Genomic DNA, 12,292 nt, shown 5'->3' with positions numbered 1-12,292 from the left:
GTCTGCCCCTGGCCTTGTCTTCACTGATGATATGGAGCTTTTCCATCTTCTCTTTCCACAGATGTAGTCTATTTGATTTCTATGTGTTCCATCTAGACTAGGCCCAAAATAATTGAAGGAAGAAACACAAACAAAAATTCACGCACCAGTGTTTCTTGCAACTCTGTTCACAGTACTCATATGGTGGAAACAACCCAAATGTCCATCAGCAGATGGATGGACAAACAAATGTCGCACTAACACATACAATGGAAGAGTACTCTGCTATAAAGAGAAAAGAAGTCCGGAAACATGCTATGACATAGTTTGACCTTGAAAACATGTGGAGTGGAATTAAGTCTGTCACAAAGGACAAATAGTGTCTGACTTCACTTCTATGAAATAGGCAAATGTAGACAGACCAATGTTTCTTAGTGGTTACCCAGCTGCTCCCTGGAAGCCCAGTAGAGGATCACTATAAGTTGGTATCCACTCATCTACTCTGCTGCACTTAACTACGACAGTTGAGGTGGTCGGGATTAGGACAGTGGGAGACAGTGCTTAGCAGGCACTGGGTTTCTGTTAATGGTACTGGAATAACTTGGAAAAGGATAGTGGTGATATTTACACCACACAAAGGATGTAATCAATGTCACTAAATTGTACACGTAAAACTTGTTGAATGGCAAATGTTTTGTTATATATATTTTACAACAATTAAAAACAAACATCTAGACCATGGGGGTGGGGGAAACTAAAAGAAGAAGGGTTTCTAAGGCATTGCACGTATTAATGCTACTGAGAGTTATAATAACTAAAATGTAGAATTAAAAGTGAATGCTACTCTATCGTTCTACAATGCTAAATGGTTTTTGTAGATCAGCTAATACTCTGTTAATAATTTAGAGCATCTGATGGCCAGCTAACTCTGTTTCTATTCCAGATCATTTAAGATTTTCATATTCCATTGAAGAGATTGAAAAGTAGTGATGATTAGGAAATGTAGTTTTAGTTAATGGTAAAAAAAAAATTAATTATAATAATTCAAGAACTTGAGCATATCAGTCCTTTCTTAAATAAAAGTATTCTACTCTGTTGGTCAGTCATGGAACAACATCTGATGGTGGTTTCTTACCAAGGCATCTGATGTTGAGGTTCATGCAGCCTTGTTTTTGATTTGTTTTTGCAGCCTTGTTTTTGTTCATGCAGCCTTGTTTTTGCAAATGTTTGATTGAAGCTGACTGTGGGGGTTGGGCAACTGGAGGGAGATAGTCTTTGTAAAGATTTAGGTCAACATTAATTGCATTAGATATTATCTTTTACTGATTAAAAAAGTTTCTTTAAAAAAATTAATTGTTTTCTCTAGTGTTTCAGTTCTTAGTGTTTATTTTTTCAAAGGTAAGCATACCATGAGAGTATAATTTCCTTTTCATTTTATGATAGGTTTGTCACCAAATTGCTGGAAGACCTCATCTTCTTTGTTGCTGATGTGCCTAATAATGGGCAAGAAGTTCTGGATGTGTTTATCACTAAGCCAAACCGAGAACGTCAAAAGTTAATGAGGGAACAGAATATATTGGCACAGGTGAATTTTCCTACTCATTTAAAGTTTTTTAAATATTTTTTTATTATTGTGCTTGTTATCTGTTGCTGCGTAACAAATGATCCCAAAGCTTAGTGGCTGAAAAAACCAGATACTTACAATTTCTGTGGGTCAGGAGTCCTGGAGTGGCTTAGGGGTATGGTTCTTTCTCAGGGTCTTTCACAAGGCTGCAGCCAATGTGTTGGTTGGGGCTGCATTCATCCAAGGCTCTACTGTGGGATGGTCTGCGTTGAAGCTCATTCATGTCTCTCCACAGGGCTATCTTCAGACATGGTAGCTGACTTTTTCTAGAAACAAGCGATCCAAGATGGAAGCCTTAATATTTTTATATTCTATATTTAGAAATGGCAGCCCATCAGTTCTATTGTGTTTTATTTGTTGTTGTTGTCATTAAGTGTTGAGTTGATTCCAACTCATAGCCTCCGTGTTTGAGGTTTTTAAGGAGTGATAGGTGAATTTGAACTGCTGACCTTGTGGTTATCAGCTCAGTGCTTATCCTGCTGCACCATACCAGGACTCCAGTGAGTTAATTAATCCCGCAAAGCCATGGTATGTGAAAGTTGGACAATGAATAAGGAAGACTGTTGAAGAATTGATGCATTTGAGTTATGGCATTGGAGGAGAATATTAAAGGTATACTATGGGCTTCCAGAAGGAGCTCTGGTAGCGTAGTGGTTACGAATCGGGCTGCGAGCCACAAGGTCAGCAGTTCGCAACTAACAGCTGTTCCGTGGGAGAAAGATGAAGCTTTCTGCTCTCGTAAAGATTTACAGCCTCGGAAACCCTGTACAGTGTCGCTATGAGTCAGAACCGACTCCACGGCACATAACAACAACAACAACAACAACAACAACAACAACAACAACAAGAAGGAACTTCCAGAAGAACAAACAAATCTGTGTTGGAAGAAGTACAACCAGAATGCCCCTTAAAAGCCAAGATGGCCAGATTTCCTCTCTTATATTTTGGACTTATTATCGGGAGGGACCAGTCCCTGGAGAAGGACTTCATGTGTAGTAAAATGGAGTGGCATCGAAAAAGAGGAAGACCCCCAACGAGATGGATTGGCACAAGCAGCAACAGTGGACCCAAGCATAGCAGCAGTTGTGAGCATGGAACAGAACCAGGCATTCTGTTGTACATAGGATCACTATGGATCGGAACCTACTCAGCGGCATCAAACGACAACAACAACAATAGCACTCAAGGAACGAGAACCACACAGTGTGAATAATAGGAGGCTAGGATCACTGAAAGGAGCTCTGGTAGCATAGTGATTATGAGTTGGGCTGCGAACCTCAAGGTCAGCAGGTAGAAACTATCAGGTGTTCCATGGGAGAAAGATGAAGCTTTCTGCTCCCATAAAGATTTACAGGCTTGGAAACCCTGTACAGGGTTGCTATGAGTCAGAACCGACTCCATGGCACATAACCACCACCACCAGGATTGCTGGAGACCATTATGTAGGCTACCTATTAGTAAAAGCCAAAAGCCAGTTGCCATTGAGTTAATTCTGATTTGTAGTGATATGATGTGTGTCAGACTAGAACTGGATTTTCATTGGCTGATTCTCTGGATGTAGATCACTAGATCTTTCTTACAGGGCACCTTTGTTTTGGATAGCAGCTGAATGTATTAACTATATGTACCACACAGGGACTTTGCTGCCTCTCACAGAGCTAAAAGTCCTACATGGTCAGGACATATCCAGAAAGGGTGCTGAAAAAGTGTCTAGGAAGAGTTTTCAGGAGAACTTGGAAACAGCCATCTCCGTCTGCTTTCTACTTGTGTTCATTAAGTAAGACTGTGTGCTTATCAGCTCACGAATGGTCTATATAATACCCTAGGTTTTTTCCCCTTAAGTTATAGCTGCTTGAATACTATCCATCCTGAAATTGTTTATAACACTGTAGTAAATGAATTCCTAATAATATGGACGTGCCAAACTTATGCATTTAAAAATTTAGTCAATTGTTATTTAAAGTGATGGACTACTGCATTAATTGTGGACTCAAGGAAGATACTAAAATAAACTGTTATTAATGCGTGTGTCTTGTGAAATTGGGAAGAAAAACAGTAGACACATTGCCAATTCATATTTTATAACTGAGTAAGGATATAAAACTGGGGAGTGTAGTGACTCCATACAATAAGCATTGGACTGTGAACCACAAAGTCTGCAGTTCAAGCCCACCAGCCAGACTTTCTGTTACTGTAAAGACTTTTAAAAGCCTCAGAAATCCTATGCAGGGTCACTATGAGTCAGAACCAACTCAAAGGTACTTAACAGCAACAACGATAAAGATATAAAACCTATATATTTTTTTCTCAAATAAAATAAAGCTTTCAAGTCTAATGGGACAAAGCTTTTTCTCTGATAGTAGTTATTCCTTTGTATAAAACATGTTATTTCTCGGACATTTCTGACCTTGAATGGTTTATTGAAGTTATTTTAGTCTGCCTGTGTAAAATATTTTATTACAGTGTTACAAATATAAAATTTAAAGCTTAATGAATATGGAATTATTAAAAGCATTTGAATTTGCATCGTATTTCAAAAGTTGCAATCTTGAGTTTTCCAAAGAGCATTCTGTCTGTACTTCTTCCAACACAGATCTGTTTGTTCTTTTGGCAGTCCATGGTACTACATTTTCTCACACTCTATCTGGGACCTTCTAATATGACCCCTTTCAGAGCAGGTTGTGGTGGTAGCCACCATCGAGTTCTTTTGGTCTCAGTGTTGTTCACCTGCTCCATTTACCCATTGGTGGTGGTGGTAGTGTGCCGTGGAGTCGGTTCTGACTCATAGTGACCCTGCACAGCGTTTCTGAGGCTGTAAATCTTTATAGGAGCAGAAAGCCTCATCTTTCACCTGCAGAACAGCTGGTAGTTTCAAACTGCTGACCTTGAGGTTAGCAGCCCGACTCGTAACCACTATGCCACCAGAGCTACTTATTTTCCATTAGACTAGTTGATACCAAGCATCTTCAATTTTCATCTCTTTTCTGTCTTCTGTACCTGGAGAGACCAATAATTGTACCTTAGATGGCTGCTCATGAGCTTTTTGAATCCCATCCGCTACCTGCCAAAGTGGGATGTAGAGAATTGTCTTTGTGGACTATGCAATGCTAAATTGACCGTGGTGATCCCAGAGTCTGTGGTTCTGAGCCCCCAAGCCCAGGAACTCACATTGTCTTAAGATGTTTGTTTATAGCTAAGAAGATTTCATCAATTAGCAGTGTCTTTCTGTTCCTCAATTGGCCTGTATCTGGAATCCTTTCATTTCTGCTTTATGATAATTTTATTCAAATAATACAGAAGTACTTTTGAGTTCATGGTATAACAACGCAGGATAATGCACTGGACCACAAAGTCAGTTTGAACTGCAAGGTTGACGGTTCTAGCTCACCAACTGCTCCTTGGTAACCCTTTACAGGGTCGCTATGAGTTGGAACTGACTTAACAGCACTTAACAACAGTACCAACTTTTGATAAGTGTTCTTATTTGTAAAAAAAAATAAAAATAAAGAAAAAATTAAAGTAGGTTGCAAAGCATGCACTTCCATTCATCTGACTAGGTGGTTATTTTTATTTCTGGCAGGTATTTGGGATTCTTAAAGCACCCTTTAAGGAGAAAGCAGGAGAAGGCGCAATGCTGCGACTCGAAGATCTAGGGGACCAAAGATACGCACCCTACAAGTACATGCTGCGGCTTTGCTACCGTGTTCTGAGACATTCTCAGCAAGACTACCGGAAAAACCAGGTCAGAGGGTGGGCCTTGTTTCTTACTCTTGGTAACATTTAAAATATGAGAACTTTCTTTTGGTTACTACTGTAAAGCATTTAGACTCCTGGTGTGGTACTGTAGGGTAAGCACTGGACTATGAACCACACAGTTGGTAGTTCAAACCACCAGCTGCTCCTCGGAAACCCTATACAGGGTCACTTTGAGTTGGAACCGACTTGATGGCACTTAACAACAACAACAACAACAACATAAAGCAACTTTACAGATGAATGGCAACTTTAACTTGTAAATGAAATGTTTCATATTGTCAACACTTCAAAATGGTCTGTAAATATTTTTGAGTTGATATATGTATTCTTCCACATAGAATTAGAAGAAGCAGTGGGTCAGGAGGTCTTGAGTTCTCTTTGTGTGCATGGTACTAGCTCCTGTTCGACAGGATGCATGCATGTATGTATGCTTGAAAGAAGAACAGGATAGCTCTTGGATTGAATTGCATGTGAGGCATGGCTTCACCATGTTTGGCCAAGGAGTTTCAGTAAAGTAAAGTGCATCTGAAACATAAAGGGGACATGAAAAGACAGTTTATGGGAGCTCAGATGGAGATGTCATTTGTGGCTGGGGAGCAGAGGAAGGGTGCTTGCAGAGGGAAATATTTGAGTAGGATGAGAATCATTTTCATAAAGCTGTCTATTGTTGCTGCTGTTAAGTGCCTTCGAGTCAGTTCTGACTCAGTCACCCTGCATAGGGTTTCCAAGGAACAGCTGGTGAGCTTGAATAGCCTACCTTGCAGTTCAAACAGACCGTATAGTCCAGTGCTTATCCTATGGCGACACACCAGGACTCAAAAGTTGTCTGGAAGCAGGTGTTGTAGGAAGAAGGATTTATAATGAGAGAATGATACATGCTAGAAAGGGCTCTTCAAAAGCCTTTGCCCTAAAGCACTTATAACTCAGAGGACCAGGAACCTGTGTGTATTTATGGATTAGTTGAAAGTTGCCAACTGAAAGTGAAATTTCTTGTAAGTCCTATTTTAATCCTTAAATCATATAATAATTGCATTGTGTTCAAAATTATGCATTTAATATAAATTTACTTAGGTTAATTGTCAGTTGTTAAATTAGTATCTGAAGTTCACCAGTTTGAGAGAAGATTACCTCATCAGTAAATTTCACTGATGAATTTAGTCTTTGAGGAAGAGTGGTGTGACACAACTGTAAAGGTAGAAGTTTTGTAACAAAAAGAGGGAGGGAGGTAGTTAATCCTACATGCCAGGAACAGAGGACCCTAAGACCATCAAAGAAGAAGAGCATGAGAGAATGTGAGACCCTCTGCAGAGAAGTGGCAACACCAGAGATGGAGGCAGAGATGAGGACATGAGGAGAAAGAGCAACTGAAGACTCTAGACTCATGGAAAGAGAAAGGCTGTGTGTTGGCAACCAGGAGGCAAGCTTGCAGAATGTGCCCTTTTATTGTTTAAATGATTATATATTCCTGAGTGTTTTTGTGTGCATATCACCCCCTGCAAAAACAAAAATTAACGAAAAAAGCAAACAGAGGGAATAGAAGCAAATACTGTTGAATGATGATGCCTGGAAAGGATTGTAATCATTGCAATGAAACTATGAGTATAAAATCATTGTTCTCCCATGTAAAATATCAGTCAATTCACAATAACATCTTTTTAAAAAAGGGTCATATTTTCAGATATGGGCTTTAATATTAAAAAAAAAGAGTGGGGTGACAGAGGGCTGGTGAGCCACGCAGTGCAGAGCATGTCAAGACTAGAGGAAGTTTATTGGGAAGAAGTTTACTTTGTGTCAGATTAGTTCTAAGCATTTTCGTGAATTAACTCATTTAATCCTCAGAACAACTGCTATATTATTATCCTTCTAAATATGGGGTGGGGTGCTCTATTTAATATTTAAGTGATTGACTGCTAAGGTAAGGTTGAGGGCTTGAATCCACCTACTGAACTCCATGGGAGAAAGAGTTGGTGATCTGTTTTCATATAGATCGTAGCATAGAAAATCCTCTAGGGGCAGTTCTGCTCCTGTCACATGTGATTGTTACCAGTCAAAATTGACTAATTGGCACTTTAACAACAGTAATAACTAAGCTAAGATGAGGAGCCCAGGCACAGAGAAGTTTAAGTAACTTACCCAAGATCAGAGTTTTAAGAATGAAGTCAGTATACAAATTCAGGCTCTTAATCATCATCACACTATTGTCTTCTTGTAGTTTGAAAGTGTTTTTTCAGTAGGGAAAAAGATTTTCTTTAAGAAGGTGTTAAAATATGTTGGCTTTGAAATTCGGTTACAAGATCAAGAAAAGCTCTAAAACGAATATATAAAGCAGACTAACCAGAATACAAATGTTTGTTTTAACCACATATAACAGTGCAAGTACCTACGCTAAAGGTTAAATTATTTTCAGTATAATTTCAACATTATCAATTGCTGTTGAGTTGGTTCTGAGTCAAGCAGATCCAATGTGTATCGGCATAGAACTGTTTTCTGTAGGGTTTTAAATGGCTGATTGTTTTCTAAATAGATGCAGGCATTTCTTCCAAAGTGTGTTTTAATAGACTCAAACCTCCAACCTTTGCATTAACAGCTAAGGATATTGACCATTGACCACTCAGGATATATGCTAATAGATTTCTTATAATTTCAATTAGGCATATGCTGTTGTGTTTCATGTCCTTCATCCAAAAAAGTATTTATTCAAGAATATCGATTTGCTTTTCTTTTGACAGTAATTTTTAGCTATGAATAAATTAATCAGGTTTGCCAACTCTAATAGAGCCTGTGATTTCTAAGCTGTTTGGCAGCTCATTCTGACAGCCTTTCTTCTTTGCAGGAATATATTGCTAAGAATTTCTGTGTCATGCAGTCCCAGATTGGCTATGATATTTTGGCAGAAGATACCATCACAGCTTTGTTGCACAACAACAGAAAACTCCTTGAGAAACATATCACAGCAAAAGAAATAGAAACATTTGTCAGTTTACTCAGGAGAAATCGGGAGCCAAGGTTTGAAGTGGTTCTTGTAGTATTCTTTAGTGGGGATTGTGGCTTTTCGATTGGTTTTAGAGCTTTAAAAAAAGTTAGAGTTCCTTTGTCATTAGCTTTCCTGGACATACTGTATTGGGTTTATTACTATGATAATGACATATAATAAAGAGTTATTACCTCATGAGAGGTCAAAGTCCTTGATAGGTTTACATTTAAAGATGAAGGTAAGTAAAAAAAAGGACTCCAGTTCATAAAGGCATGGGTTCATTCCAAATAAAATGTGTTTAAATAAGTCTCTGTTTGAACTGCAATGTTGGTGGTTCAAGCTCACCAGATGCTCCTTGGAAATCCTATACAGGGTCTCTATGGGTGAGAACCGACTCGACAGCACTTAACAACAACATCAGTGGATGGCTGTAGTACTAACACATTTGTCTTAGTTTCATTAGCATGCTTTTTTTTTTTTTAATGGTCCAATCCAAACTTATTTCTGAGGGTGTCTGCTGGATCAGTTTAATTCAAGGAAGAGAGTCAGCTCAAAAGTTATGTTGACCATTTTTGGGGATTCCTAAAGGAATCATCTTGATAGATTTTCTTGAAGGACACAGGACGATCACAGGGGCTTATTACGGAGGATTTTTAAGAAAATGGAAAACTACTTTGATGAGAAAAAGGCCAGGAAAGTTGCATAAAGCAATTTTTTCCCATCATAACAGTACACCTGCTTATTCTTGCAAGGTAGCAAGGGCTGGTCTATGAGAATTTTACTGTTGATGCCCCATCAACCCTATAGCCTTGACCTTTCCCCTTCAGACTTTTTTTCCAGTCAAAATTCAAAGAACATTTCAACAGAATACTATTTGAGTCTTTTGAAGACACCCAAACTGCTGTTTGGATGTGGTGTAAATTGAAGACTGCAGAATTCTTCAGTGAAGGATTTGAGAGATAGAAACATTGTCTTCAGAAGTGCACAGCCCGAGATAGAAGATATGTTGAGAAACATTAGCTTCACAGCTTGATATTTTGTTTAATTAAAGTGTCTATTATTTTACAGCAATAGTTTTTGTCTTATCCTCATAAAATTGATTTTTATATGACACTAACTTAAGCTAGTTCTTATGTTATAATACTTTATGTTGTTGTTGTTGTTAAGTGCCGTCGAGTCAGTTCCGACCCATAGCGACCCTGTACAGGGTTTCCGAGGGTGTAAATCCTTACGGGAGTAGAAAGCCTCATCTTTCTCCCGCGGAGCGGCTGGTAGTTTCGAACTGCTGACCTTAAGGTTCGCAGCCCGATTCGTAACCACTACGCTACCAGAGCTCCTTATAATACTTTATAGATTTTCAAAATATGTTCATTTATGTTACCTCATTTAAATCCTAGCGCATCCTGATGAAATCCACTGGGCATATGTTATTATCCTCAGTTTATTGTTAATTGTTGTTGTTAAGTGCCTTTGAGTCGGTTCCGACCCATAGCGACCCTGTACAGAGTTTCCGAGGGTGTAAATCTTTACGGGAGTAGAAAGTCTCATCTTTCTCCCGAGGAGCGGCTGGTAGTTTCGAACCTCTGACCTTAAGGTTCGCAGCCCGATTTGTAACCACTTTGCTACCAGAGCTCCTTAATGTTAATTGTTAAGTGCTGTTAAATAGGTTCTGACTTGTAGGGACCCCGTTTTAGATTTCTAAGGAACACCTGGTGGGTTTGAACTGCCAACCTTGTGGTTAGCATTCCAGTGCTGATTCCGGTAGCGTAGTGGTTACGAATCGGGCTGCGAACCGTAAGGTCAGCGGTTCGAAACTACCAGCCGCTCCGCGGGAGAAAGATGAGGCTTTCTACTCCCGTAAAGATTTACACCCTCGGAAACCCTGTACAGGGTCGCTATGGGTCGGAACCGACTCAATGGCACTTAACAACAACAACAAATACATTGAGAAAATAGAAGCACAGAGAGTGTCCTCGGAGTCAGTTCTGACTCATAGCGGAGTCAGTACTGACTCATAGCCACCCTGTGTAGGGTTTTGGAGGTTGTCACTCTTTACGGGAGCTGAAAGCCTCATCTTTTTTCGTGGAGCGGCTGACAGATTTGAACTGTGGTTAGCGAGCGCTCAGTTTGTAATCCGCTACGCTACCAGAGTTCCTTGGCTTTGTGACTAGACCAGCCGTAATTACTCTCATTAAGTGTGTGCTTGTTTTACTCAGCACAACATTACTTTTGATCTGCGTTAGTTTTGATATTCAATTCTGGGATAGTCTGATTTATCTCCATAATCTTCTAGACATGATAAGCCACAGCACTGTGGAATGATTATCATCAAATAAATATAAGCAGCAACTGCACATCCTTTTGTAACAAGGTTTGTATTCAGTACCAACACTTTGACATTTGATTTATCTTCAGCCATGGAGTAGATAAGTAATACAATAGAAAAAGTTTATATGGAACTCATATAAAATATCTGTAAAATATAAAAATGAAATACTATAAATGTGCTAAAATAATCATAAAATATTATAAAATAAAAATTTTTTGGTCATATCTCAAATTATATCTTTACTGTTGTGATTAATACAGTGCTGTGTTTTATGTTGAGTTTATTTTTATTCTCTTGCCAGGTTTTTGGATTATTTGTCAGATCTTTGTGTGTCTAACACTACGGCGATACCTGTAACACAGGAGCTCATCTGTAAATTTATGTTGAGTCCCGGAAATGCAGACATTCTTATCCAAACTAAGTAAGCCCACATAAGGGGGCATCATTTTTTGTTCATTATTTGTTGGCATTATTTGTTTCTTTTTTAAAAAATCATATCTATGAGTTTCTTGATGAATTTAGTTAGTACATGTTATTTATTTCAAGGGTGGTCTCAATGCAAGTAGACAACCCCATGGAGACCTCCATCCTTTCAGACGATGTTGATGATGAAGAAGTTTGGCTCTATTGGATTGACAGCAACAAGGAACCTCATGGGAAAGCTATCAGGCACCTCGCTCAAGAGGCAAAAGAAGGCACCAAAGCTGATTTAGAAGTTCTTACCTACTACAGGTTGAGTATTGTAGCGAATCCTAGTTCTAAGTCTCAGATACAGTCTTCCCTGAAACCTCTAGGAAGGGAAAATTGAGCAGTCAAGTCAGAAGTAGGGTTGCTGAAATATATGAAACATTCACAAGTTAACATCTGTGTTTTTCATGTATACTACTTGTAGTTTGGGGATTTTACAATATTTTGGGATTTTTGTGCATAAAGTGTTTTATTCCTGGTATTGCTTGGAGTGGGTGTATGTGAGAGACATGTTAGAACATAGGCTTTAGGGAATGAGCGAATGATGTAACTGAGGATGATAAAACTTACCCGAGTACAGATGTGTCATTAGAGGAAGTTAGCCAATAGTTTAGTGTATAATATTTTTGAATAAATGGTGACCTAGGGCTTGGGAGCACATTGGCTCCATAGGGTAAGCACTCGACTATGAGCAATTTGATCAGTTGTTTGAGCCTGCCAGCTGCTCTGTGGGAGAAAGATGAGGCTTTCTGCTCTTGTAAAGATTTAAAAGGCTTGGAAATCCTACACAGGGTTGTTATGAGCCACAACCGACTTGGTGGCACTTAACAACAACAACAGGGCTTAAGATAAACTGGTTTGAGGTTTCTCTTAAGTTAAGAGGTTCACCAGAAGAATATGGCCACAGAAGTTATCAATGCTAGTGAATTCTGAAGTTAGGTTGATAGGCAGAAGTAAAGTTCTTGGTGATAAGTATGTTGGGAGCAGGAACCTAGCTAGTTTAAGTGATAGGATTGCAAGGCAAAAGCCCTTGGGCTATGTTGGACCCAAATGTCAGGAATCAGAGAAAGTAAGAGAATGACTCACCTTCCCTGGTCTCCAAAGGCTAATCCTTGATCTCAGAGGCTGAAGAATCCGAGTGTACTGATACCATTTGACTTGG

The 12,292-nt window shown here is 39.1% G+C and overlaps 1 protein-coding gene across 1 annotated transcript in view; it reads left to right on the top strand.

The window, feature by feature from the left end:
* ITPR2 (inositol 1,4,5-trisphosphate receptor, type 2) overlaps positions 1 to 12,292 on the top strand; it is a 707,773-nt gene that overhangs the window by 222,878 nt on the left and 472,603 nt on the right. The window contains exons 14-18 of the mRNA XM_006866982.1: positions 1,423 to 1,564; positions 5,184 to 5,345; positions 8,193 to 8,365; positions 10,964 to 11,083; positions 11,209 to 11,394. Of these exons, the coding sequence (XP_006867044.1) occupies positions 1,423 to 1,564; positions 5,184 to 5,345; positions 8,193 to 8,365; positions 10,964 to 11,083; positions 11,209 to 11,394 (783 nt within the window). The remainder of the gene's footprint in view (positions 1 to 1,422; positions 1,565 to 5,183; positions 5,346 to 8,192; positions 8,366 to 10,963; positions 11,084 to 11,208; positions 11,395 to 12,292) is intronic.

Source organism: Chrysochloris asiatica, unplaced genomic scaffold (genome assembly GCF_000296735.1).
Source record: "Chrysochloris asiatica unplaced genomic scaffold, ChrAsi1.0 scaffold00098, whole genome shotgun sequence".
NCBI classification, from domain to species: domain Eukaryota; kingdom Metazoa; phylum Chordata; class Mammalia; order Afrosoricida; family Chrysochloridae; genus Chrysochloris; species Chrysochloris asiatica.
This window is presented reverse-complemented; position numbering and strand designations above follow the sequence as displayed.